This window comes from Lipotes vexillifer, unplaced genomic scaffold, assembly GCF_000442215.2.
Source record: "Lipotes vexillifer unplaced genomic scaffold, Lipotes_vexillifer_v1.1 scaffold1466, whole genome shotgun sequence".
NCBI classification, from domain to species: domain Eukaryota; kingdom Metazoa; phylum Chordata; class Mammalia; order Artiodactyla; family Lipotidae; genus Lipotes; species Lipotes vexillifer.
This window is the reverse complement of record NW_006796989.1, coordinates 161,750-187,993: the sequence shown is the minus strand read 5'-3', so window position 1 is coordinate 187,993 and position 26,244 is coordinate 161,750. Positions and strand designations below refer to the sequence as shown.

Below are 26,244 nucleotides of genomic sequence, written 5' to 3'. Positions count from 1 at the left end.
GGTCATTTAGTGTTTCATCTCACATCTTTTAAGTTCTTCCTATATAATTCAAATTGTGTTATGTTCAGAGGAGAATACAAAACAGTTCAAGACATAGTCCTTGCCTAAAAGTGGGCACATAAAAATTAATTACAAAACATAATAAGACAATTTGTAACTTAAATGCTTCAGAAGAAATAGTTACAGTTGTTGACTTTCATAATGGTAAATGTGCATCTTCAATTTTAATACTTTTCTGATTTTACTAAAGACAGTTAAAAATACTTTTTATTAATTTTACATTTTCTATGAATGTCAAAATCAGAAATAAATTCTTTTCAGGTGATGTGGTTAAAATGATAATCTAAATTTTTCTGTATTTTCAAAATTATACAATAAGGATTCTAGAAGAGTTTTTGACAAATTACTTTGGAAACACCAAGGATATAATTTCACTAGGGAAAATTGTAATGGCCCTGTGGTACTTGAGATGGTTTTTAAAGGATGAATAGAAATTTCTTCAGTGAGGAGGAAGTATGGAAGAGGTATGTGTGTATAGAGGGTTCAGTCAGGGAATTCAGGGTAAAGGTACCAAACATTTGCAGGAGCCTAATAGTAAGAAAGGACGGGGCAAGTTGAGGAGATGATGGGATATTTGGTTTGATTTTTTTTTTTCAGTTGTCTTCACTGAGGACAGAAGCAAGGGCACAAGAATTTAAGATATAATAATGTTGCTTAGGAGAGAAATTAGATTCAGATTGTGAAGGATCTTATGTATTCCATATGCTGAGGAGTTGGTATATTATTATTAAATATTCTTGAAGGTAGTTTCATGTTGAGAAATAGAACTCATGTTTATAAGTCTTTATCACACAAGTTAGGTTAAAAAGAAGAATGTGAGGGGCTTCCCTGGTGGCGCAGTGGTTGAGAGTCCACCTGCCGATGCAGGGGACACGGGTTCATGCCCCGGTCTGGGAAGATCCCACATGCCGTGGAGCGGCTGGGCCCGTGAGCCATGGCCGCTGAGCCTGCGCGTCCGGAGCCTGTGCTCCGCAACGGGAGAGGGCACAAGAGTGAGAGGCCCGCGTACCGCGGAAAAAAAAAAAAAGAGAGAGAAGAATGTGAGCATTTAAGATATTGATTGGAAAATACTATATAGTATTCCTTTAAATTTTTATTTTCCAGAATTAAACTAAATAGATGGGATTTAAAGTTGTTAAAGCTACTAGACCTACATCATCCTGGAACATAAGGATTTCTTCTGATCCTAACTACTCATAGCAGTACATACTACAACATTAGGAGTACATTTATACATATACCACAAATTGCCATGATTTAAGATCCAATATCAATTGATTTCCAAAGAAAATCAATCATTAAGTTCTGTGAAAATCATCAAGTACATGGTTTACTTTTAGTTCTTAAAGTATGGATCTATTTTCACAAAAGCAACATACTTCTTATTAATACTACATGTGAATAAGGGACCATTTCAGCCTCATCATCTTTATTCAAATTAGTGTTCGTAGAATTGCCTTTGCCCTTAAATTGATAATTTAGCAAAGTATTGTGGAAGTCTCTTTGAGGAAATCATAAAAATCACTTGATAAAAATGGAATATGATTACAGCTCAGAATTACCAAATTTCTACATGAATAAAGAGTTTTGAGTAAAGGTGGAAGTTTTAGAGCTGATAGTTTTATAAGTTTAATAAGGTAGGAAAAAAATCACTCGTGGATTTTAATGCATTTTATCTGTACCTTATAACCCTGCAACTTGGGTGTTCTTAGCATTGTTTTTATGGATAAGGAGTGAGAAATGCCAGAGAAGCTGACTGGGCCAGTGTTAACAAGTATGATGAGTATGAAGCAGAGCTTTAAATAAACCTGGGTCTTTCAGTTTCTGAAACACTAGCTTCTCACTTACCTCTTCTCTCAAAATTAGAGCTAAGTGTAGAAAAAGTAATGTTCCATGTAATAGATTCCCTCATTTCTTTCCACATATGGTTATCCCTAAATTATCCAGTTCAAGTTCATACTTTCAAAATGTTGAATACTGAATTGGGAGTTACTTGGATTCTATAATTAGGCTTCATTAAAATTAATGCTCATCAAAAAACATCATTAGTAAAATGAAAAGGGAAGGAGAGAGTTCTGGTTCCCAGTGCAGCAGGTAAAGACTTTGGAGACCCTGTCCTCACAAGAAAAAAAAAAAAACTGAAAAAACTCAAAATCAACAACTCTTTTTAGATCCCTCAGAGAATTGAGGACACAGGGCGTACTTACTGCAGCTCTGAAAACTGGAGAGACAGGTGAATACAAGGCATGACAACTTACCAGGACTAGAAACCACCGCTGCAGCCACCCCTGGTAGGAGTACATACAGGGTGATTGACAGATTGCTGGAGACGGAGCAGAGACTAGCTTGGACTAAGTTACTTAGGAAGGACCCCTCATTCTCATGAGTTTTACTACCAGGCACCCCACCAGGATCTCAGGGCAAAGATTGGAGAAAAATCCGCTTGTGTTCGAAGGGCAGGGGATGGAAGTTGAGCAGGAAAGTAACCGTTTTGAAATATGCTCAGAGCTTTCTGCTCTCCTTAACAAAGATCTGCCCTCAAGGAAATCTATTTTACCAATACTTAACCAACATGGGTTTTACCAGAGCCTAACCAATGTGGGGGAAGGGAAGTACCCATTTCCAGCCCTCTCTGTACTTCCTGTTTCAGCTAGGGAGGGGTGAGCTGACGGGCACTGAAGGGTGCAGCCAAGGGGCCCAGACCACTAAACCCGAGACCTAATCACAGGATTAAAGACGGGTTCCTCCCCAGCCCCAGACTTAACTGACACATCACCAGGGCTCCTGTATAATAACAAAGCGTCACAACTTAAGTCACTGCAAAGCTCAGGCTAATTAAGAAGGACTGCCTTGGGAAACCCAAAGACAACAGAAGAGACAGAAACCAGGATAGTAGAGCAAATAGCCTCAAGTGCCTGCCTCAGAGACTGTTCCTTTGGAACAGTCACAATTTGATTGAATTCGTTCCTGAAGCAATTCATGGCCCAGGGCGCTGCTGAAAATAATAGAGCAGTGTGTTGGCAATTAGAAGAGTTCTCAGCTGGGTGTGGTTTTTGAGAGAATGGGATGACTAGTACCCCTGGTCATCTCAGTATTCCTGTGGGCACACCCAGAGCTGTGCTTTCCTGAAGAGCAACAGCAGAAGCCTAAACTGGAGGTTGAGGGTGAAGATAGAGTCCATGCAAGTAAACTACCAAATAACAGGAAGCTGGGAAGATGGGAAACAAGTACTTACACTCACTACGATGCAATATGTAAAACATCTGGTTGCCAGCAAAATATTACAAAACACACAAAGATAAAGGAAAGTATGACCCATACACCTGATAAAAGACAAGCAACAGTTATAAGTATACATGTGCATAATAACAGTTTCAAAATACATGAAGCAAAAAATAAGGAAAAATAGACAATTCTACAATCGTAGTTGGAGATTTGAGCATATCCCTCTCAGAACTCAGTACAAAAACTAGACAATAAAAAATCAGTTGAAATAGTTTCAAGCACTATCAAATCTCTTGGCTTAATTGATATACAATACTGAAACTGTGCGACTCAGATTGCACTTGAACCCGTGGGCGGGGGACTCAAGCCCAGCCAGAACCCACGGTCTTTTAATTGAGATCACACACCTGGTCTCAGGACTTAATGAAGCTCAGGTTCTTTATGTCTAATCACAGAAGGAATTCAGTGAGAGACAAAGTGATAGGTAAGAAGTGGATTTATTTAGAGAGAAACACACTCCACCAGCAGAGGGTGGGCCATCTCAGAAGGCAAGAGGCCCCAAAACATGGTGTGGTTAGTTTTTATGGGCTGCGTAATTTCATAGGCTAATGAGTGGGGATTATTCCAGTTATTTCGGGGGAAGGGGCAGAGATTTCCAGGAATTGGGCCACCACCCACTTTTGGCTTTTTATGATTGGCCTCAGAACTGTCATGGCGCCTGTGGGAGTGTCATTTAGCTAATGCATTACAATGAGCATATAATGAGGCTCAAGGTCTACTGGAAGTCGAATCTTCCGCCATCTTGGATCTAGTTGGTTCTTACCAGTTTCTGTCATATCCTATGGCTATGTCATTCTTTCAAAGGTTGTGCCCTGCTCCCCTTGCCTCCTGTTTCAATACTATGCCTAGTAACAGCAAAATACACATTCCTTTCAAGGGTACATGGTTTGTTTACTAGAAGAGAAAATATGTTGAGCCATAAAACAAGTTTCAATAAATTTTTTATTGAGTTATAATTAATATAACATTATATTAGTTTCAGGTGTACAGTGTAGTGATTAAATATTTCTATACCTTATGAAACAGTCAACACAGTAAGTCCAGTTATCATCCGTCACCATATAAAATTATTATAGTATTATTGACTATATTCCCTCTATATACATTACATCCCCATGACTTTTATAACTGGAAGTTTGTATTCTTAATCCATTTCACATTTTTGTCTTTACCTGCACCCTTTTCTCCCCTCTGGCAACCACTCATTTGTTCTCTGTATCTGAGTCTCTTTTTGTTTTATTTTTTAGATTCTGCGTATAAATGAAATCATAAGGTATTTGTTTTTCTCTTTCTAGTTATTTCACTTTCATAATACCCTCTAGGTCCATCCATGTTGCCATAGTTGGCAAGATTTTATTAGTTTTTATGGCTGAGTAATATTCACACACACACACACATATACAAACACATCACATCTTCTTTATCCATTCATTATCGATGGACACTTAGGTTGTTTCCATATCTTGGCTGTTATAAATAGTGCTGCAATGAACACAGGGGTGCATAAATCTTTTTGATTTAGTGATTTCATTTTCTTTGGATACATACCCAGAGGTGGAACTGCTGGGTCGTATGGTAGTTCTATTTTTAGATTTTTGAGGACCCTCCATACTGTCTTCCGTGGTGGCTGCACATATTTACATTCCCACCAACAGTGCACAAAGATTCCCTTTTCTCCACATCCTTGTCAACAGTTGTTGTTTCTTGTCTTTTTGATAATAGCCATTCTGACAGGTGTGAGGTGGTATCTCATTGTAGTTTTGATTTGCATTTCTCTGATAATTAATGATGTTGAACACCTTTTAATGTCCCTGTTGGCCATGTGTATGTCTTTGTAAAAAATGTCTATTCAGGTCTTCTGCCCATTTTTTAATCAGTTTTTTTTTTTGATACTGAGTTGTATAAAAAAAAGTTCTTTATATACTTGGATATCAACCCCTTATTGGATGTATCATTTGCAAGTATCTTCTCTCATTTGGTAGGCTACCTTTTTGTTTTGTTGGTTTGCTTCACTGTGCAGAATCTTTTAATTTGTTGTAGTCCCATTGTTTATTTTTGCTTTTGCTGCCCTTACCTGAGGAGACAGATCCAAAAAATATTGCTAAGACTAATGTAAAAGAGGTTACTGTCTGTGTTTTCTTCTTGGAGTTTTATGATTTCAGGTATTACATTTAAGTCTTTAATCCATTTTGAATTTATTTTGTATATGGTGTGAGAAAGTTGTCCAGTTTTCATTTTTCTGCATGTAGCATCCAGTTTTCCCAACACCATTTATTGAAGAGACTGTCTTTTCTCCATTGTATATTCTTGTCTTCTTGTCATAGATTAATTGACCATGTGAGCATAGGTTTATTTCTGGGCTCTCTATTCTCTTCCACTGATTTATGTGTCTGTTTCTATGCCAGTACCAGACTGTTTTGGTTACTGTAGCTTTGTACTATAGTTTGATGTCAGGAAGCATGATTCCTCCAGCTCTGTTATTTCTCAAGATTGTTTGATTATTCGGGATCTTCTGTGTTTCCAAACAAATTTTTTTTTTTAACTTTTCATTTTATTTTGGAGTATAGGTGATTAGCAATGTTGTGATAGTTTCAGGTATACAGAAAAGTGATTTAGTTATACATATACATGTATCTGTTCCATGCAAATTTTGAAATTATTTGTTCTAGTTTTGTGAAAAATGCCATTGGTATTTTGATAGGGATTGCATTGAATATATAGATTGCCTTGGGTAGTATGGTCATTTTAACAATATTAATTCTTCCAATCCGAGAATACAGTGTATCTTTGCATCTGTTTGTGTCCTCTTCAGTTTCTTTCATCAGTGTCTTATAGTTTTCCAGGTTTTACATCCTTAGGTAGGTTTATTCCCAGGTATTTTATTCTTTTTAATGTGATAGTCAATGGGATTGTTTCCTTAATTTCTCTTTCTGATAGTTTGTTGTTAGTGTATAGAAGTGGAACAGGTTTCTGCATATTAATTTTGTATTTTGGGGTCCTTTTTTATGATTTTCATTTCTGTGTTTACGTTGCCCATCTGTTCTTTGTTCTTGCTTTCTACTTTATCCTTTGGAGCTCTTAGCCTGTTAATCGTAGTTGTTTTAAACTCCCAGTCTGATAAGTCCCACATTCCTCTCATATCTGGTTCTGATGCTTACTCTGTCTTTACATTGTGTTTTTTGCCTTTTGGTATGCCTTGTAATCTTTTCTTGATGGGCAGATAGGATACCCTGGTAACAGGAACGCTGTGAATAGGCTCTTAGTAATGTGGTGGTGAGGTGTCGACGGAGGGGGGTTTCCTGTAGTCCTGCGATTAGCTCTCAGTGTTTTAATGAGCCCAGGCCTCTAGATTGTGAGCTTCACAGTGTTTCTCTTTTTTTTTTCCTCTCCCCTTGGGTGGGACAGGATGGCTAGATTGGGCTGGAGTTGGGTATTTTCCTTCCCCAGGTCAGGCTCTGGTTAACAAGATTCCCCTAAAGATAGGCCTTGTTAAGAGCAGAGTGCTCTGGCCTGGTTCAGCATGGTTTGTTTCCCTTTCCCTGTCGGAAATCTGAGGGTACTTTTCTTTGGTATTTATTGTCGGAATCTGTTTGAGCTTCTAGAGCTAAATCTCACAATAACGTGAGCTCCGCCCTATGACTGGGGCCTCTTGGGGTTTTTAACTCTCAGGGTTGACCACGCTGAGCCTTCCACAACTCATAAAATACAGTTCAGATTTTCCTACCCTGGCACTGCTTCCTCTGGCAGTTTCTGCTCCTGAATCTTCTCTGGGAGGCTCTGATTCCCTGTACTCAGCTGTTGGTCTCTCAAATCTGGGGGGTAGCAGTTTGCCCTGTGCTCTTCCCTTCCTTGTGTATTTAAGAAGAGTTGTGGATTTTTCAATCTGTTGAGCTTTTTACTTGTTGCCAGGATGGAGTGGTGATTTCCAAGCTCTTAATGTGCAGAAAACTACTTGCAGTTTTAAAGAGTAAATAACTATATTATTGGTATTCTTAAAATTTTAACTTGTGATATGTGTTTTTATGTATTTCTTTAGATACAGAATTGGGAAATGTATAGTTTACAGCAAATGTTCTGATAAAACTAAGCTCAGTTGAGCATATAAATTCTAATTATTTTTGCACGAATCACCAAAAACTTTAGATTCTTTATGTACTTTATATATGTATATATAATTAAATATTTAGACATTACTAAACATACAGTTAAAAGATTATTTTTTTAATTTTTTTGATTAATATTTTTATCTTTGTTCAATATTTTAAATACTCCAATTCATTCTCTTTTTATCCAGGTTGAAGATTGTAAAAATTTCTTTTAAGTGCAAACAGTTTTTTATTCAACTGAGAAAAGAATTGGTGAGTTGATCTTATTAACATAACTTAAGTCCTTTAAGAAATAAGTCGTCATTCATTACAGAACTTTTAGTGCAAGTAAACGTGTTATTAATACTGTTAATAACTGCCTACTCAGTTAAGTAATTCACATTTTATGACAAAGTATATCCCTAGTGTTTCTGTAGTTCTGATCAGAAGTTATTCTAGATATCTGTTCTGCTATCTCTTGAACTTAGAAACTGGTCTCAATTGTGATGTTCATTGTTGTCCCCAGGGTCCATTCATGAGGTCAGTAACTGAGCATTTATATGTCCTTTTTCTTTCTTTCTTTTTTTTTTTTTTAAACTAAATCTACAGCACTTCCTTTCACATAGGAGTACATTTCATTTGGGGGATTCTGAGTGTTTAGTTTTGTTCCTAGTTCATGAACGTGTAGTACATTTCCTCCCTTTGTTGGACTGGTGATGTCCTTTTTGTGTATTAAATACAGCACATTATCACAGAAAGTACAGTGTTGGAAAGAATTTCATCTTATAAATGATTTTATCTATTCCATCAAATTAAATTAACCTTATCCTTTGACTGACATTACTAGAAGTCTTGACAAATTAATGCACTTTTCAGGATGTTTATATGTGTATATGTGTATAAAATGTATTTAGGGACTTCCCTGGCGGTCCAGTGGTTAAGACTTCACCTTCCAGTGCAGGGAATGCGGGGTCGATCCCTGGTCGGGGAGCTAAGATCCCACATGCCTCGAGGCTAAAAAACCAAAACGTAAAGTAGAAGCAATATTAAAACAAGTTCAATAAAGACTTAAAAGAAATGGTCCACATCAAAAATACATAATAAATAAATAATAAAATAAAATGTATTCAAAGCCTTAAAATATATTTGAATCAAATGTATTTTATAGAGGATATTGATCTACTGACTATGATTCATCATTTATACTCAACATAGAAGTTTTATTTCAAGAGAGTTTTTATTGAAATAAAACCAACAGAAATTAAGTATAGTGCTTGATAAGTATATAATATACAATGTTATTATGTAGAACATTACTACCACCCTGGAAGCTGGTATTATTACTAATGGAGTTGACGCCCACTAGCAGTCATTAACTCTCCCAAAAGGTAAATATTATTCTCATTTGTATCATCATGGATTAGTTTGCTTAGTTTTGAATTTTAAAATCTAAAATCATATAGAATGTTTTCGTTTTTATCTGCCTTCTTTCCCTTAACATTGTGAGATTCATCCATGTTGTTACACCTGGCGATAGTTTGCTCCATTGCTGTGGAATTCTACTGAATGAATATACCATACATTAGTTATTCATTCTTACTATGTTAGTGGACAGTTTTGCCATTTCCTCGTTGTGACTATTATGATTAATGCTGTTAATGAACATTCTTGTACATGTTTCAATAAATGTTTAGAGGAATAAAATATAATAAATCATATCTGGAAACTAGAGAACATTTTACTTTGATAATTACATTGGTAGGAGGTGGTGTTTAAGTCGGCTTTTCCAATTTGCTCCCCATTATAGTGCTATTGTTGTTAGTAATACTAATAATATAGTATCTAACATTTCTTAAGGTCTTACTGTGTGCCTGGTAACGTATCAACCGTTTTCATATCATTTAATCCTCACAACCATTCTCTGAGGGAGTGTTAATGCATACAAAGCAACTGTTACACAGAATTAAGAATTCTCTGGTGATTAAGAAGTGATATTTTAAGCATATCATCTTCTAACATCACAGCTTAATATTTATACATGGGCATTTTACTGTATTTTAGTCACAGAAGGTATCTTCATGACCTTTTGATAGGCAAAGATTGCTTTAATAGGACATAGAAGGGAAACTAACATTAAAGGAGAAGATCAGTAACTAGAACTTTGTTAAAATTAAGAACTATGTTCGTCAAAAGACATGATTAACAAAGTCAAATAGCACAGAATATGTGTATGATACACACACACCATCTGTGTCCTTGGTTGTGTATCCAGCCCAATCCGGAAGTATGCTAGTGACTTGAACAGACACTCCAGAACTGAGAATATCCCCATGGCCAGTAACATGAAAAGCTGTTGAACCTCAATTAAGCATCAGAGAAATACAGATTATAACCAAAATGTGATAATTTCACGCAACCACCAGAATAGTGGAGCAAAAAGATGGGGAGCCAGTGACCGGGGAGTGTGAAGAGCATGTGCTGCTGGTAGAGGGGGTGCCTGTCAGGCTGATCATTTCGTCAACGGCTGGGCGGCACCGACCAGCGGCGAGCGCATGGCATCTATGGCCCAGCAACAGAAATTCGCACCTACGCGCATCTGACAAAATACAGGAATACACACAGGAACAACATTATCACATCACCAAACTAGAAACATTAAATGTCTGTCAATGGTAAACAGGTTAATAAACTGTGGTCTGTTCACATGAGAGAATAGTGCGTAGAATGACGTGAGTCAATTACTGCTTCACAATTACATGGAGGAATATAGAAACATAATATTGAACAAAAGAAGTCAGACCTAAAGACATACATGTATGAGCCCATGTATGTAAAGTTGAGAAACAAGCATGATAACCTGTGGGCATAAAAGGCAGAAGGTGGGCACACGTGTACAGGTTATGTGGTATTAACCTGTGGGCATAAAAGGCAGAAGGTGGGCACGTGTAGAGGTTATGTGGTAGAGACGGGAAGACAAGGACGCTTGGAGGCGCTGTTTAGCGGTCCATTTCTGGACCTGGTTGCATCTCTGTGTGAAAATCAGAGCTGTATACCTATGACCTGTATGCCTTGCTATAGATAGTTCAGTGAAACTATTTAAATAGCAATTTGTGCCAAAGTTTTAAAGAAAAATTAAAGAAATGCTTCTGTTGCTACTTATTTTAACTTTTTAATTAATAATTAATTAATTTTTGGCTGTGTTGGGTCTTTGTTGCTGCGTGTGGGCTTTCTCTAGTTGCAGCAAGCGGGGGCTTCTCTTTGCTGCGGTTCACGGGCTTCTCATTGCGGTGGCCTCTTGTTGCAGAGCACGGGCTCTAGGCACGTGGGCTTCAGTAGATGTGGCACGTGGGCTCAGTAGTTGTGGCTCGCAGGCTCTAGAGTGCAGGTTCAGTAGTGGTGCACGAGTTTAGTTGCTCCACGGCATGTGGGATCTTCCCGGACCAGGGCTCAAACCCGTGTCCCCTTGATTGGCAGGCTGATTCTTAACCACTGCACTACCAGGGAAGTCCCTGTTGCTACTTATTTTAAAATAAGAATTTCAAAATAGTGTTCAGAAGTGCTGAATGTTTTTATTTATTTATTTACAATCTAGACAGATTTATAAGTTTAGAGATATTGTTGAAAGGTGTGTTGATGTATCTTAAAGTTTAATTTGTGGGCCAGGATTGTATTTTGAAATAATTATAGCTACTAAGTTTTGAAAATAGATATATATCAAGTTTTAAATTTGTTTCTAACTGTGTACTAAAGTAAAAGTTCCTATGAGTTGTAATATTACCAAATGAGGTCCACATTTTGCAAACCTTTCCATTAATTTTACTGCTTTTTTATGGGATAAGCAAAAAAGACACAGGAATGGTTAGTGTTTGTAAGGGTAGAGTATTTACCTGTAAAAAATAAATGAAATGGAACATTAGATCCTGACATTCTCATGATGTTCTCTGCATTTTGTCATTTATTACAGCATGAATCTAGAGAAACATTATTGGGATTTAACATGGTGAATTACAGAGCATGTAAAAACTTGTGGAAAGCGTGTGTAGAACATCACACATTCTTCCGTTTGGACAGACCACTTCCACCTCAAAAGAATTTTTTTGCACATTATTTTACATTAGGTTCAAAATTCCGGTATTGGTAAGTATTGCTTATGCTTTGATACTTCAGTGTTGGATTTTTTCCTCCCTTTAAAGAAAAGTCTAGTTTACTGAACCATAGAATCTGTTACTCATGCGCGCCTACTAAGTCAAAGTCTCCGCGGAGTTTGGCCGCTTTGTCTAATCAGCAGAAAGTTCTGTAGGTTCTCATTATAAAGCCAGACTTGAGAAACCTGTTCCATTACCTGTATTCCAGGTCATTATTTCCTAAAGTAAATCAACTGTATTTAATTAGTTACAATCTACTCCTGCTATAATTTCCATTGTCTTTGTTAAATATTTGTAAGATGACTTTCTCGTGAAGAAAATATTTAGATGTGGCCCAGAAAAGATTTGTATTGTAAACCTTAAGCATTTATAAATGCCCCATTTGTAATCAGAAAAAAAAAAAACACAACAGCATAAAGCGTAGTACAGGATATACCATTAAAAACACATCCTCCTTCCAAATAAAAGTAGCCCCAAAATTCAGTATCGGCACTTAACTAGAATTAAGGAAACTGTAACCATAAAAAAGGCACAGCAGATTCTTAAGTGGCTTGATGTCATGATTGGCTCCCCTGTCACCATCCTAAAAGCAGTACTGGGAAAGTAAGGTGTTGGTACTTGTAAATTTAAAGGTAATTAGGTTTAGGGAATGAGTATGGCATCAGTAGTGAGAGTCAAGGAAAAATCAAAAAGTCTTATCTATTGGTACTAAATCTTAGCAGGTACAGAGAAAATCTCCAGTGAGAGAACAGTGCAGACCATACTGGTATTCCTTCAATAAACTTAATTCCTTACCTAAACGACCAACGGGGTTGTTATACAAGAACTATACTTAACTTTAGCAGAACTGTTTCTTCCCTCTGACCTTGAAAATATGACATACACATCAATATACACACACCACTTCACTTAAGCAACAAAGAAATTAATAGAATGTAGTAACCAGCCTTTAACCATAATTTAAACCAGTCTCAGATGAAAAAAAAAAAATCAAGTAATTTCCCCAAACTATACCACAGAAAACAAAATCTAGTCACGATGACTACAGATACCAAAGACATTTAAAGAAACCTGTTTGGGAGAAAATCATCCCTGAAACAGGATGAAATTTCTACCTAGATATTAACAAAAAGAAACTAGCTCAAGGGACTTGCCCAGCGGTCCAGTGGTTAAGGCTCTGCACTTCCACTGCGGGGGGCATGGGTTTGATCCCTGGTCAGGGAACTAGGGTCCTTCATGCCGCATGTTGCAGCCAAAAAAACCCAGAACAAAACAAAAAAGAAGGGAAATTTCTCATCATGGAAGTTGAAGCACTAAACAGTAAATTAAATAATTCTTTTAAAAAAAAAAGCTCAAGAACTATCTAATTAAAAAAGAAAATACTGGTTGAGGGCAGCAACACTTGCTGTTCAGGCTGTTATTGCCCTTGGGGGAATATGGACCTAGTACTGGCAGATTTTACATTTTTAAAACAGTTTTATTAAGGTATAATTGACAGAATAATTTACCTTATTTAAAGTTTAAAATGTCATGTTTGGGGATGTATATACATCCATGAACCCATCACCACAATTAAGATAGCAAGCATATCCACCCCGGAATTTTCCTCTTACCCCTCTGAAACCCCTTTTCTCTCACCTCTCTTTGTCCCCATGTATCCGCTGGTCCGCTTTCTGTTTCTATAAATTGGTTTGCATTTTCTAGGGTTTTATATAAATTGAAACATATATTTTGTTGTTGCCTGGATTGATGGTTCATTTCTTTTTATTGTAGGGTAGTATTCCATTGTGTAGATATAACACATTTTGTTTATCCATTCACTGAATTATGGATATCAAGTGGGTTGTTTCTCTGTTTGGCTTGCTTGCGGACTTGGGCTATTACAAATAAAGCTGCTGTGAACATTGATGTGGAAGGGTTTGTATGGACATTTGCTTAAGTTCCCTTGGTTAAATACCTAGGAGTGGAATTGCCGGATCTTATGGTAGATGTATGTTTAAGTTTGCAAGAATCTGCTGGTCGTTTTTCCAAAGCACGTGTTATCTTTTTACATGCCCACCATCAGTGTATGAGAGTTCTCATTCCACCAGATTCTTACCACTGCCTCCTGGTATCTTTTCACTTGACTAGTTTTCTGAAGAGCACGTAATTTTGATAAGTTCAATTTACCAGTTTTTTTCTTTCTTGGATCTTTCTTTTGGTGTCATATCTAAGGAATCTTTGCCTAACCCAAGGTCACAAAGATTTATTCCTGTTTTCTTCTAAGAGTTTTACAGTTTTAACCCTTACATTTAGGTCTATGATCGATTTGAAAGTAATTTTTGCATATGGTGTGAAGTATGGATTGACATTTGTCTTTTTACATATGGATATCCAGTTGTTCTAGCATTTTTTGTTGAAAAGATTACTCTTTCTCCACAGCATTGCCTTTACACCTTTGTTAGAAATCAGTGGTCCACATTTGGGTGGAATTATTTCTGGACTTTTTAATAGTAAGTCTTAAGTCCAGTAGTATTAGTCTTCCAACTTTGTTCTTTTTAGACGTTGTTTTGAATGTTCTAGGCCCATTGCAGTTTCATCTGAATTTTAGAATTAGCTGATCAGTTTCTACAAGAAAGACTTCTGGGATTCTAACTGGAATTGCGCTGAAACTATAGATCAGTTTCAGGAGAATTGGCATCTTAAAAATACTGAGTTTTCTCTACTAGAGCTAAGCAGTGAATTTGGTAGGGTTGCAGGATACAAAATTAATGCACAGAAATCTCTTGCATTCCTATACACTGACAATGAAAGATCAGAAACAGAAATTAAGGAAACAACCCTATTTACCTTCGCAACAAAAAGAGTAAAATGCCTAGGAATAAACCTACTTAGGGAGACGAAAGACCTGTATGCAGAAAACTATATAAGACACTGATGAAAGAAATCAAAGATGACATAAACAGATGGAGAAATGTACCATGTTCTTGGATTGGAAGAGTCAACATTGTGAAAATGACTCTACTACCCAAAGCAATCTACAGATTCAGTGCAATCCCTATCAAATTACCAATGGCATTCTTCACAGAATTAGAACCAAGAATGTTATGCTTTGTATGGAAACACAAAAGACCCCAAATAGCCAGAGCAATCTTGAGAAAGAAAAACGGAGCTAAAACATAGGAAAAACGCTCTTTGACATAAACCACAGCAAGATCTTCTCTGACCCACCTCCTAGAGTAATGAAAATAAAAACAAAAATAAACAAATGGGATCTAATTAAACTTAAAAGCTTTCACACAGCAAAGGAAACCATAAACAAGACAAAAAGACAACCCTCAGAATGGGAGAAAATATTTGCAAACGAAGCAACAGACAAAGGATTAATCTCCAAAATATACAAACAGCTCATGGAGTGCAATATCAAAAAAACAACTGAATCAAAAAATGGGCGGAAGACATAAACAGGTATTTTACCAAAGAAGACATACAGATGGCCAGGAGGCACATGAAAAGATGCTCAACATCACTAATTATTAGAGAAATGCAAATCAAAACTACAACGAGGTATCACCTCATGCTGGGCAGAATGGCCATCATCAAAAAATCTACAAACAAGAAATGCTGGAGAAGGTGTGGAGAAAAGGGAACCCTCTTGAACTGTTGGTGGGAATGTGAATTGATATAGCCACTGTGGAGAACAGTATGGAGGTTCCTTAAAAAACTAAAAATTGGGACTCCCCTGGTAGCACAGTGGTTAAGAATTGCCTGCCAATGCAGGGGGCACAGGTTCAATCCCTGGTCCGGGAAGATCCCACGTGCCACAGAGCAGCTAAGCCCGTACACCACAACTACTGAACCTGTGCTCTAGAGCCCGCGAGCCACAGCTACTGAAGCCCTTGTGCCTAGAGCCCGTGCTCTGCAACAAGAGAGGCCAGCTCAATGAGAAACCCGTGCACCGCATGAAGAGTAGCCCCTGCTCGCTGCCACTAGAGAAAACCCATCATGTGCAGCAACGAAGACCCAGTGCAGCCAAAAATAAATAAAATAAAAATAAAAAATCATATCTTCAAAAAATGTATGGATGTACTTATTTAAAAAAAAAAACTAAAAATAGAGCTACCATATGACTCAGCAATCCCACTCCTGGGCATATAGCCTGAGAAAACCAAAATTCAAAAAGATACATGTACCCCAGTGTTCATTGCAGCACTATTTACTATAGCCAGGACATGGAAACAACCTAAATGTCCAATGACAGATGAATGGATAAGGAAGATGTGATACATATATGCAATGGAATATTAGCCATAAAAAGGAAGGAAATTGGGTCATTTGTAGAGATGTGGATGGACCTAGAGTCTGTCATACAGAGTGAAGTAAGCCAGAGAGAGAAAAACAAATATTGTATATTAACGCATACGTGTGGAATATAGAAAAATGGTAACAGATGAACCTGTTTTCAGAACAGGAATAGAGATGTAGAAATAGAGAACCGACGTGTGGACACGGGGGAAGGGGAGGGTGGGATGAATTGGGAGATTAGGTTAGACATATATACACTGCCATGCGTAAAATAGCTAGCTAGTGGGAACCTGCTGTATAGCACAGGGGGCTCAGCTCAGTGCTCAGTGACGAGCTACATGGGCAGGATGTGGGGTGGGGTGGGAGGGAGGTCCAAGAGGGAGGGGATATGTGTATACACATAGTTGATTCACTTCATTGTACAGCAGAAACTAACACAACATTGTAAAGCAATTATACTCCAATAAAAAAAAATTGAGTTTTCTGACTCATGAAACATGGTATATCTTTTTATTTACTTAAATGTTATTTCTCTCAACAATGTTTGTAGTTTTCAGCATACACCTCTTTCACATCTTTTCCAAATGTATCCTTAATTATTTCATGTTTTTGATGCTATTCTAAATTGTCTTATTATATTTTAATTTCAGATTGTTCATCACAGTTAATTAGAAATGCAATTGATTTTTTTTTTTTCTTTTTTTTTTTTGCGGTGGGCCTCTCACTGTTGTGGCCTCTCCCGTTGCGGAGTACAGGCTCCGGACGTGCAGGCTCAGCGGCCATGGCTCACGGGCCCAGCTGCTCCACGGCATGTGGGATCTTCCCGGACCGGGGTATGAACCCGTGTCCCCTGCATCGGCAGGTGGACTCTCAACCACTGCGCCGCCAGGGAAGCCCGCAATTGATTTTTTTATGTTGATCTTGTTTTGTTAAACTTCGCTTTTACCTCATTTATTTTAGGAGATTTTTTTATAGTTGCTGAAAGATTTTCTTCCTAGAGGCCAAAAACAGTTTAATTTTTCCTTTCTATTCTGATCCTTTTTATTCCTTTTTCCTTAACTTGTTGCCCCAGCTAGAATCGCCAGTATAGTGTTGAGTAGAAACGGTGAGAGCAGATATCCTTGTCTTGTTCCTTATCTAAGGGGAAGGCACTCAGTATTTCACTATTAAGTGTGATGTTGGTTGTGAGCTTTCACACATGCCCTATATCATGCATGTTGAGACAGTTCCTCTGTTTCGCATTTGTGGGAAGTTTTTATTAGGACTGGTTATTGGTTTTTGTCAAGTGCTTTTCCTGCAGCTATCACAGTGATCATATGAGTTTTCTTTTTAGTTGTTTATTTGATTAATTATATTGATTGACTTTCAAATGGTAAAGCAACCGTACATTCCTGAGAGAAACCCCACTTGGTTATGATCTGTTATCCTTTTTATATATTATTTTGTTTAATTTGCTTATTTTGTTTAGAATTTTTGCATTTATGTTTGTGAAGGATATTTCTCTTTAGTTTTCTTTTGTAATGTCATTATCAGGTTTGATGTCAGGATCATTTTGGCCTCATTGAATGAGTTGGGAAGTATTTCCTCATTTTCAGTTTTCTAGAAGAGTTTGTGTAGTAATATTATTTCCTTTTAAAATGTTTGATAGAATTCTCCGGTTTTGTTCTTTCTAAGGCAGAAGCGTTATTTATAGGAGGCTTTTGAACAGCACATTCAGATTCTTTAATACCAATGAAGCAGTTCAGGTTTTCTCTTTCTTCCTGGGTGGACTTTGATCATGGTTTTCAAGGAATTTATCCATTTTGTCTAAGTTCTTGAATATTTTGGCAAAAAGGTTGTAATATTACCCTATTATATTTTCAAGTATCTCTAGAATCTAGTAAGGTCATTTCTCTCATTCTTGATGTTGGTAATTTGTGTCTTCTCTCATTTTCCCTTATCAGTCTTGTTACATTAAATATTTGGGATTAAATATTTTTAAACACTGTGAATGCTAAAGAAAACCTTTCTTCAGGTTTGTATGTAGCTTATGGGCCACCCTTTGTCTGTCAAGTCTTAAAGGAAACAAGTGACCGAAAAATACTAAACCAGGTTCCCGTTCAAGTCTAGAGTCAGTAGCTAGACAGTATCAGATATACAAAACCTCAGGGAATATAACATCTCTGAGCCTATTTTGAAAAAAAAAAATTTAATGGTAAAGTTAAGCCGTCTAAGAGAGAATTCAAAATGACTCAAGAAGAATCTTGGTGAAAGAAGTCAGAATAAAGATTAAATTCTTTAAATATGGAACGAATCCTTGACAACTATGAGAATTATAACTACAGAATAGTATTAAAATGTTATAAACTTGGGCAAAGTAAAAGTAATAATATAAGAAAGCAAGAGGAAGCAGGGACTAGTGAACTATGTGAATCCATATTAACAAAAATTAAATATTAATACACTAAGCTTTTACGGTTTTCCCTGACCTTTTTATTCTCCTCCTCCTTCTTCTGTAAATGAATGGTAGCCTTTTTCTTTCCTTTAATTCAAGAGAAATCCATTTAATATTTTCATTGTGGCATATATAGCATAATCACATTATAATAGAATTATATCCATATTTGTAGCCTTTTCTCTGTATGTAGAGAGTCTCAGAATGATTTTTGCCTGCTCATAATGGAGATTATTTCTTAGGGGTATGGCTGTGGCTAAATCTGTTTACTTTTTTTGTTATGCTTTTCGATATTGCTTGAATTACTTACAAGAAGCCTGCATGCTTTTACCAGTTGGTGTATTCTCACTGTTCTTAAGATAAGTATCTTGCTGTCAGAATTTAGTGTTCTTAGATTATGTTACAGTTTTACATTTTGTTCTAATTATACTAAACCCTATAGAATAATATGGATAATATGACATATAAACACTTCATTTCCCCCTCATATTTGAATTTAATCTTTATATTTTTATTATGAAATTCAACTTGTTAATTCAGCCTTTTGCGTAATAATGTCCCATTTGAATCCTCTTTCCTGGAAAATGACTCTATCAGTCTGGGAAACAGGAAGCTCTTTTGATTTTTCAAATAAAAGCAATTTAATTGAGGCAGTTTCTAACACAGGTGTTAGAAAGGCTGGGAAAACAAAAGGGAGGGGGTTTGGAGAAGCAGCAGGAAGAATGGGTAATGCCTGAGGGTCAGAAGCTTGTGTCACTCTGGGCTGGGGCCCACAAGCTGAGACCTGCTGCCGCACGGGTGAGCTGCTGCCTTCGATTCTGGATCTCCAGGGCGGTGCTGCTTTGATCAGGGGTGGCATCATCTGCGGGGTTCTGTTTCTTTCTGTGCCCTGTCCCTGCTGCTGTTAACAGCGGCTGCCAGCATCTGACGGTCACCTGCTTCTGACTTGCTCCGCTTTCTGGTCTCCCACCAGAAAAAAGGCAGAACTGACAGAAAGCCAGCTTGCAGGGGAGCCTCCCAGATGCGGGGTGTAGCAGACAGAGCAGGACAGGACTGAGGCCTGGGCAGCTCGGCTAACGTGAAGTTAAATTCATGTGTATAAGCAAGCCGTAGATGTCTGTAGTTGTGAAAGCTAGGCTTTCTGTTTATAGTCCTTAAGAACTTCAAAAACGTATCCAGAATACTTTTTAATCACCAAAATGATTAATAATCTTGTGAGCGATGTAGGAATGGCAGCATGACATGTTTATCTGGATACAGTCCTATCCCTAATGGATACACATTAGATAAATGCTTTTCCCCCTCATTATCAGCAATGGTTGGGAATACTAGCACTCTTGTCATCTCTCACGAAGACTGAGAGATGGAATTTTGAATATCAGGGGATTTAATACTTCCTTTACCAGCCTCCTCACCCCCCCCCCCCCTTGTTATCTCTGTTCCAAAATGTCCAGGGGATTACAGTCCTTGTTCTAATATGGAAGTACAAAGCAGTGGTGAACCTAAATCTGTTACCTTGTTCACAATTGCAAGTATAGCTCATCCTTCTTAGAGGAAATATATTAAGAAACATCAACTTATCTAAATTTTAAAATCGTGACAATGTTTCTGACTTTTCCATTAAAACTTGAACAGATGTGCCATTCTATTCACATTTATCTATACTTGTCCATAGAAGATGATCTTAAAATTGCTTGCTTATTAGCTTTGGAAACCTATATTTGGCTGCTTTTATATATATTAAATTTCTATCTATGTAAATGGTTATATTTGATATTCTAAACATTTGTGTTCATTCACTCAAATAATGTGATGTGTCAAGTAACAGATTCTCTGAGAACCAAGTTTTTATTTACAAATTTGCTCTCAACACATTGGAGTACCACAGAGGAAGCTCAGTTCCCAGGCATAAACGGTGTGCTTGGGAGACAAATCAGCTTCAAGATAACCCCCTGTGATGCCCAACTCTTAACCATATTCTGACCTTCATTCCTTCTAATATAAAAATATCCGGAGTTGCCTGTATCTGGACGTGGAGGGATTTGAGGATGTGTCTGTGATTGTTTTCAGTAGGTGAGGAGGAAAAGCTTGCCCGAGGAAAGAGCAGTTCTTCGAGATCTCCCCCCATGTGGCAGGCCCTTGTTGAAGGAGTAGTAAAGACACTAGCCAAACCACAGACGTGGCAGGAGGGCAGGGCTTAGATGAGCTGGGACAGAGCAACCTGTTTCTGAGTCTAGAGGGAGTGCCTTTCCAGGGCATAGCAGAGGAGGAATTCCTCTCAGACAGAATTACTTCTTTCGTACTCACGCCCAAACAAAGGAGTATCTGAAAACGAAGTGTCTTTGGAACACATCCTTGTTCATTAATGGAAGAACTGTAATTAAGCTTCATCCATCCAGGTAGAAGCGGAATATAGTCCATTCTTTCCTTCTTACCCTCTGCTCCCTTTTCTCTGCTAGAAATATCTTGTCTCATGTAATTGTAGTATAGTCATGCTGTGTGTTGTCATTTTATCTTGTAGTTCTCTTTAAGGTTTTCTTATTGTACATATTTATCTATTTCAGTGGGAGAACTGAAGTCCAGTCAGTTCAATATGGCAAAGAAAAGGCAAATAAAGACAGGGTGTTTGTAAGGTAAGCCACTTCTAATTCAGTGTCTGAATTTTTTTTAAAGCAAGGTTAAAATTGCTAAAAACTCTTTTTCCAAATACGATTACAGAATTATCACGATTCCTTCTTTAATTAAATGATAAATTATGTTGAGCGAATAATGAAATAGTTTGTCTAGTTTACTCAGTTTTTTTAGTGGACCAAGGATTGTAACCCTGACTAGGCAGAATCAAGTATTATATTATTAATATAACATTTTGTGGAAAGGCTTGTTTCCCTTTTGTTAACATTTTTGAGAAACATAGTGACTCATCTCATATATTATCCAGCCCATTTCTTCTTTCTTTAAATCATATTGTTAAGAAATAAGTTGCTTTTTATTTGGGTGCTATTTGGTTATCTTCATTTTTTAAGATCTGTTAAAAACCAGTTTGCTTTTCAACAAGTGAGATGACATGATCAGATTTATGGTTTAGAAAATAGTTTTATAAGCAAGGATAGAGAATGAATTAGAAGTAAAGGCTAGGTACCCAGAGACTGGTTAGGTTATTGCAGTAATCCAAATGAAAATAACAAAGGGCTGAACTAAAACATTGACAGTGAAGTGGTTAATAGGGAACAAATCTGAGGAACTTATTTTGCGGGTGGAACAGGCACAAGCTGTTGACCCGTTGGTGGAGGTGTGTGAGAGACAGGAGTGTCTGGAGAGACTTGTCAGCTTGGAGTGACATAAAATGGACAGGGGCTACAGGAGAGAACAGATTTGTAATAGAAGACGTTAAATTGGCACAGGTCTAGTTTGAGATGCCTGAGCAACGATCTAACCAGATTGTCCAATAGATGATTGAAAACTCAGCCGAGAGCTCTGACGAGAGAGAGTTACCAGATTGGTGGCAGCTGATCTTTACTGAAGACCTACTGTGCCGAGCATTGTTTCGGGCCTTGGGAACACAGTGAAGAACAAGATAACCCCTCTTAGTCTCATGGAGCCTGCACTCTGATTGGTGGAGCAGGCGCCTAATATAGTGAGGGCTGAGGCAGGGAAGGCCCTGGGCCGGAGCCAGTAGTGGGCAGGGTGCGCACGGCAGTGGTCCAGGAGATGGCTAGACAGGCGGGCAGCGGCCGGAGTCTGTGTGGCCCTGTGCTGGGAACGGTGAGGGCTTAGGATTGTAAGTGGAGGCCAGGGGGACTGGGGGCATGGGAGGGATATAAACTGACTTGCATTTTAAAAATGTGGTAGAGTTCTTGTGCTTTAGACTGATAAACTGAAGTATCTACAAGTGTCGTATGGTTTCTGGGATTTGCTTCAGAACAGTTGGGGGGTGAGGTGAAACAGGATTCTCATGATGATGCTGTTGAACCTGGGGCCTACACAGGGTTTATCAAACTCTTCTTTCTACTTCTGTTTATATTTGAAATGTTCCAAAATAAAAAGATGGGGGAGGGTGGGAGATTAGCCTGGCTGCTGGGATAGAATCACTCTGTGGGGATGTGAGTGGAAGAGGGTGACCAGTTAATCTCATAATGGCTAATGCTTATTTTGTACTTACCTGTGCCAGGCAGTTTTTGTATATTAACTCACAACCCCCAAACTCAGTGAGGTCATAAATTCATTACAGATGAGAAAACTGAGCGAGTTTGAATAATTTACCTGAGATTGTACGGAGAGTGAGGGATGCAGCAGGATTCTAACCAGGCATTCCAGGTTCTTACCCACACTTTTAACCTCTGTGCGGTAGTTTTTGCTGTTCTGCGTCAGACGCTTGACTCCTTCCCTGTCTCAGATGTGAAAGATGATCCCGTTTATTGTCTCTCTCCAGCACTAGGTAGGATGTCAGCTCTAGGAGGACGGGAGTTTGTCTGTCTTAATTCACCACAGTAGCCACAGTTCTCTAATGAGTGGGGTATGGTAGATGTTTTTTAAATGAAGCAGTGTATTTTCAGTGAAAATAGCCTACAGAGGGTGAGCCCTTAAAGAGGTCATGAGCTTCGAGTCTGCTGCCAGTGGAGGCCTGAGAGTTTTAATAAACGAGAAGTGGAGAATTTTGCTTTTGACTTTAATTTTGCTCTTAGTCTTTGTCCGAAAGACCTCCTGCTTTGTGTTTCTAGGGTAAAAAGCTGCTGTTTTTTTCTTTCCTCTGAAAGCAGAAACTGCTTTATTGCTTTCTCTACTCCACAAGTGATGGCTCATTTTCTTTTTAAAGCTCCAACAATGCCAAATAACATAAAGAAAAATCGTAGGGCTTCCCTGGTGGCGCAGTGGTTGAGAATCCGCCTGCCGATGCAGGGGCCACGGGTTCGTGCCCCGGTCCGGGAAGATCCCACATGCCGCGGAGCGGCTGGGCCCTAGAGCCATGGCCGCAGAGCCTGTGCGTCTGGAGCCTGTGCTCTGCAACGGGAGAGGCCACAACAGTGAGAGGCCCGCGTACTGCAAAAAATAAATAAATAAATAAAAATAAAAATCGTGACCCCCCCCCCCAACACAATCATTTAAAATTGTTTTGTATTTACTATTCAAGATTTTGCCATGTATGTACTCACAGAGATATTAATATGTATGTCTATATTTTATTTGTTTTAAAAATTGTTTCATACTTTTTCTTGCTTGTTTTTATCACTTAACATATCATAGGAATTTTCTTCGATGTTGAAAAATCTGCAGTCGTTCATGTCAGTAAATCTTAGACACTTAAGTCCTTTTATCCTGAGCTGTAGATTTAATTTCAAGATCCTTCCCTTTGTCCTGCCACTGGTCCGCGTGCACAGTCAGAGTCATTTCTGAGGCTGAGGCTGTGCTTGTAAAAATAAAAAACAAATAATAGTACAAGTTCCTTGGAGTAAGGACATTTGAAACAAAAAAATCATTAGAACATGATTTTTTATGTGTTTGAATAATAAAATTTACTGGTTTTTTTTTTTTTTTCCCCTTCATTCCTGGCTTATACCCTCATCCTGATTTGTCTATGAATGATCTCTCCAATTGGAAAATTGTCAATGAAAAATGCCTTGATGTAGGAAAGATTTCGCTGGTCAGGGCATATAGCATTCTGCTGTGATAAGTTTAACTTGAATTTGAATGATGTAATTCAGCATTTGTTCAAAAAAGTTTTGAAATTGATTTATTTTGGCTTTATTTTTAGATTTATTGAGGGAAATATTGTCAATTTCTCTATTAAATATAAATCTTGGTGTCATATTAGTGGCTTGGTTATTTCAGAAGGGAGAAAGAAAGAAAGTAAAAACACAGATGTCTGCCCCAATAGATACAGCTACTGAAAATTACCTAAGTTCCTCCTTTCCACAGTCATAGATACTCTTGTTGCCAGTTAGAAAGTACTAAGGACCTGTACAAAGGTAAAATGTACAGTAAAATGTTAATTTGAAACCATTTTCCTTGAAATTGCTCTTGAGAAAGGAATAGTTTACTTCCTATCAACTTTGTTTTAACTTAAAATGTACATATTTATTCTAGTTCTTAGTACTAAAACTTTTTTGCAACACTCCTTTCAGAATTGTTAAAATCAAAGTAAATATTTTTCTGATTCTTCTGTTAAAACAGCACCATAACAAAATACTTGCACTTTTTTATTCTTTTCCTAACAAGAAGCTTAACTTTTTGTCTTGCTTGATATTTGTAAAAATACTGAACATGATTTCATAACTAGTTCTACTGTAATATGATACCCTAATATGATACCAAATCATAGGTGGGTTTATATATTACTCTTAAAATCACATGCAAATGACTTCCTTTATATGTGTAAATGCTTTAATATTTTGAGCATATCAGATTTTGAGAGATATACAGATAGTTACTCCTGCATCTTACTAGTTCATTTTTTGTTGCAGAGCAGTTCCCAATGCATTTTATTTTATTTTATTATTTATTTATGTTTTAAATTTAATCTTTAAAAATTTTTTTAGAAATTTTATTTTATATTGGAGTGTAGTTGATTAACAGTGTTGCGTTAGTTTCAGGTGTACAGCAAAGTGATTCAGTTGCACATATACAAGTATCTATTCATTTTCAAATTCTTTTTCCATTTCTGCTATTACAGAATATTGAACAGAACTCCCTGTGCTATGCAGTAGGCCCTTGTTGGTTACCTATCTATCTTTATTTATTTGGCTGTGCCGGGTCTTAGTTATGGCATGTGAGCTCTTAGTTGCGTTATATGGGATCTAGTTCCCTGACCAGGGATCGAACCCAGGCCCCCTGCATTGGGAGCGTGGAGTCTTAGCCACTGGACGACCAGGGAAGTCCCTGGTTATCTATTTAAAATATAGCAGTGTGTACATGGGAATCCCAAGCCCCAGTCTATCCCTCCTCCCTGACTTTTCTCTGCCTGGTAACCATAAGCTCATTTTCTAAGTCTGTGAGTTTGTTTCTGTTTTGTAAATAAGTTTATTTATATCGTTTTTTTTTTTTTAAGATTCCACATATAAGTGGTATCATATGATATTTGTCTTTCTCTGTCTGACTTACTTCACTTAGTATGATAGTCACCAGTCAGATAGTTCTTCTTCTTTATATATGCATTATTAAATTGTGAAATTGTTTAACAGGTTATCTTATAAGACAAATATGCATTATTCAGTGAGTAGTAGAGATAAAATTCCGATATGATGGGCCCCAGATAACTTCCTTTTTCTTTTGTTGTGCTGGAATTGTGTGAATCCACTTTGAAATAATAAGTCATCATCTAGGACAAGGTCTTAATAGTACTGTTTCAATGATCCTACTAGCTCTGAAAGGCCAAGCTTTTCTGGGATTGTGATGATCTGATGCATAGCTATCAAAATACCCTAATGGTTTTAGCAATTATTCAATTATTCTGTTCGAGTATTAGAGAATTCTAGAATTCTTGTCCACTCCTTGGAATGTTAGTTGGCAGTATAAATTGTTAGAAAAGATTTCTCCTTAAACTTTTTATGTAAGGTTGTTTTTTTCAGCAATAATAAATGTTAACTTATTTTTCTGATATATCAACTCTTTGAATTGCTTTCAAACTTTTTCAGTTATCATGTAACATCTAAGAAGAAAGCAAAAGAATGTTCCCATGCAACAGAAAAATAAGGTGCCAAGGTCAGAAAATAAATTTACCACATTGCAAACACTGATGAAGTGTGGTATTCTTTTCTCTGAAGTTTCCACACTCAACAGGAAACATAGACAGCAAGCTTGAGTGGGTGGGTCTCTGAGGTTAAAACTGTTAATAAAATACCTTGAAATTTAGTTTTAAATGCAAAGCATTTCCAACCATGTTTAGTTTATTAACAACAGTAAAGTGTTCTGATGCTTTGTATTAGGTGAGTATAACTGGATTTTTTTCCTCCTTCAA

At 37.4% G+C, this 26,244-nt stretch overlaps 1 protein-coding gene across 1 annotated transcript in view; it reads left to right on the top strand.

Annotated features, from left to right (window-relative positions):
• The window catches only part of PTPN4 (protein tyrosine phosphatase non-receptor type 4), a 143,848-nt gene that overhangs the window by 68,478 nt on the left and 49,126 nt on the right, over positions 1-26,244 (top strand). Inside the window, exons 10-12 of the mRNA XM_007469135.1 lie at positions 7,640-7,703; positions 11,395-11,567; positions 20,858-20,926. Of these exons, the coding sequence (XP_007469197.1) occupies positions 7,640-7,703; positions 11,395-11,567; positions 20,858-20,926 (306 nt within the window). The remainder of the gene's footprint in view (positions 1-7,639; positions 7,704-11,394; positions 11,568-20,857; positions 20,927-26,244) is intronic.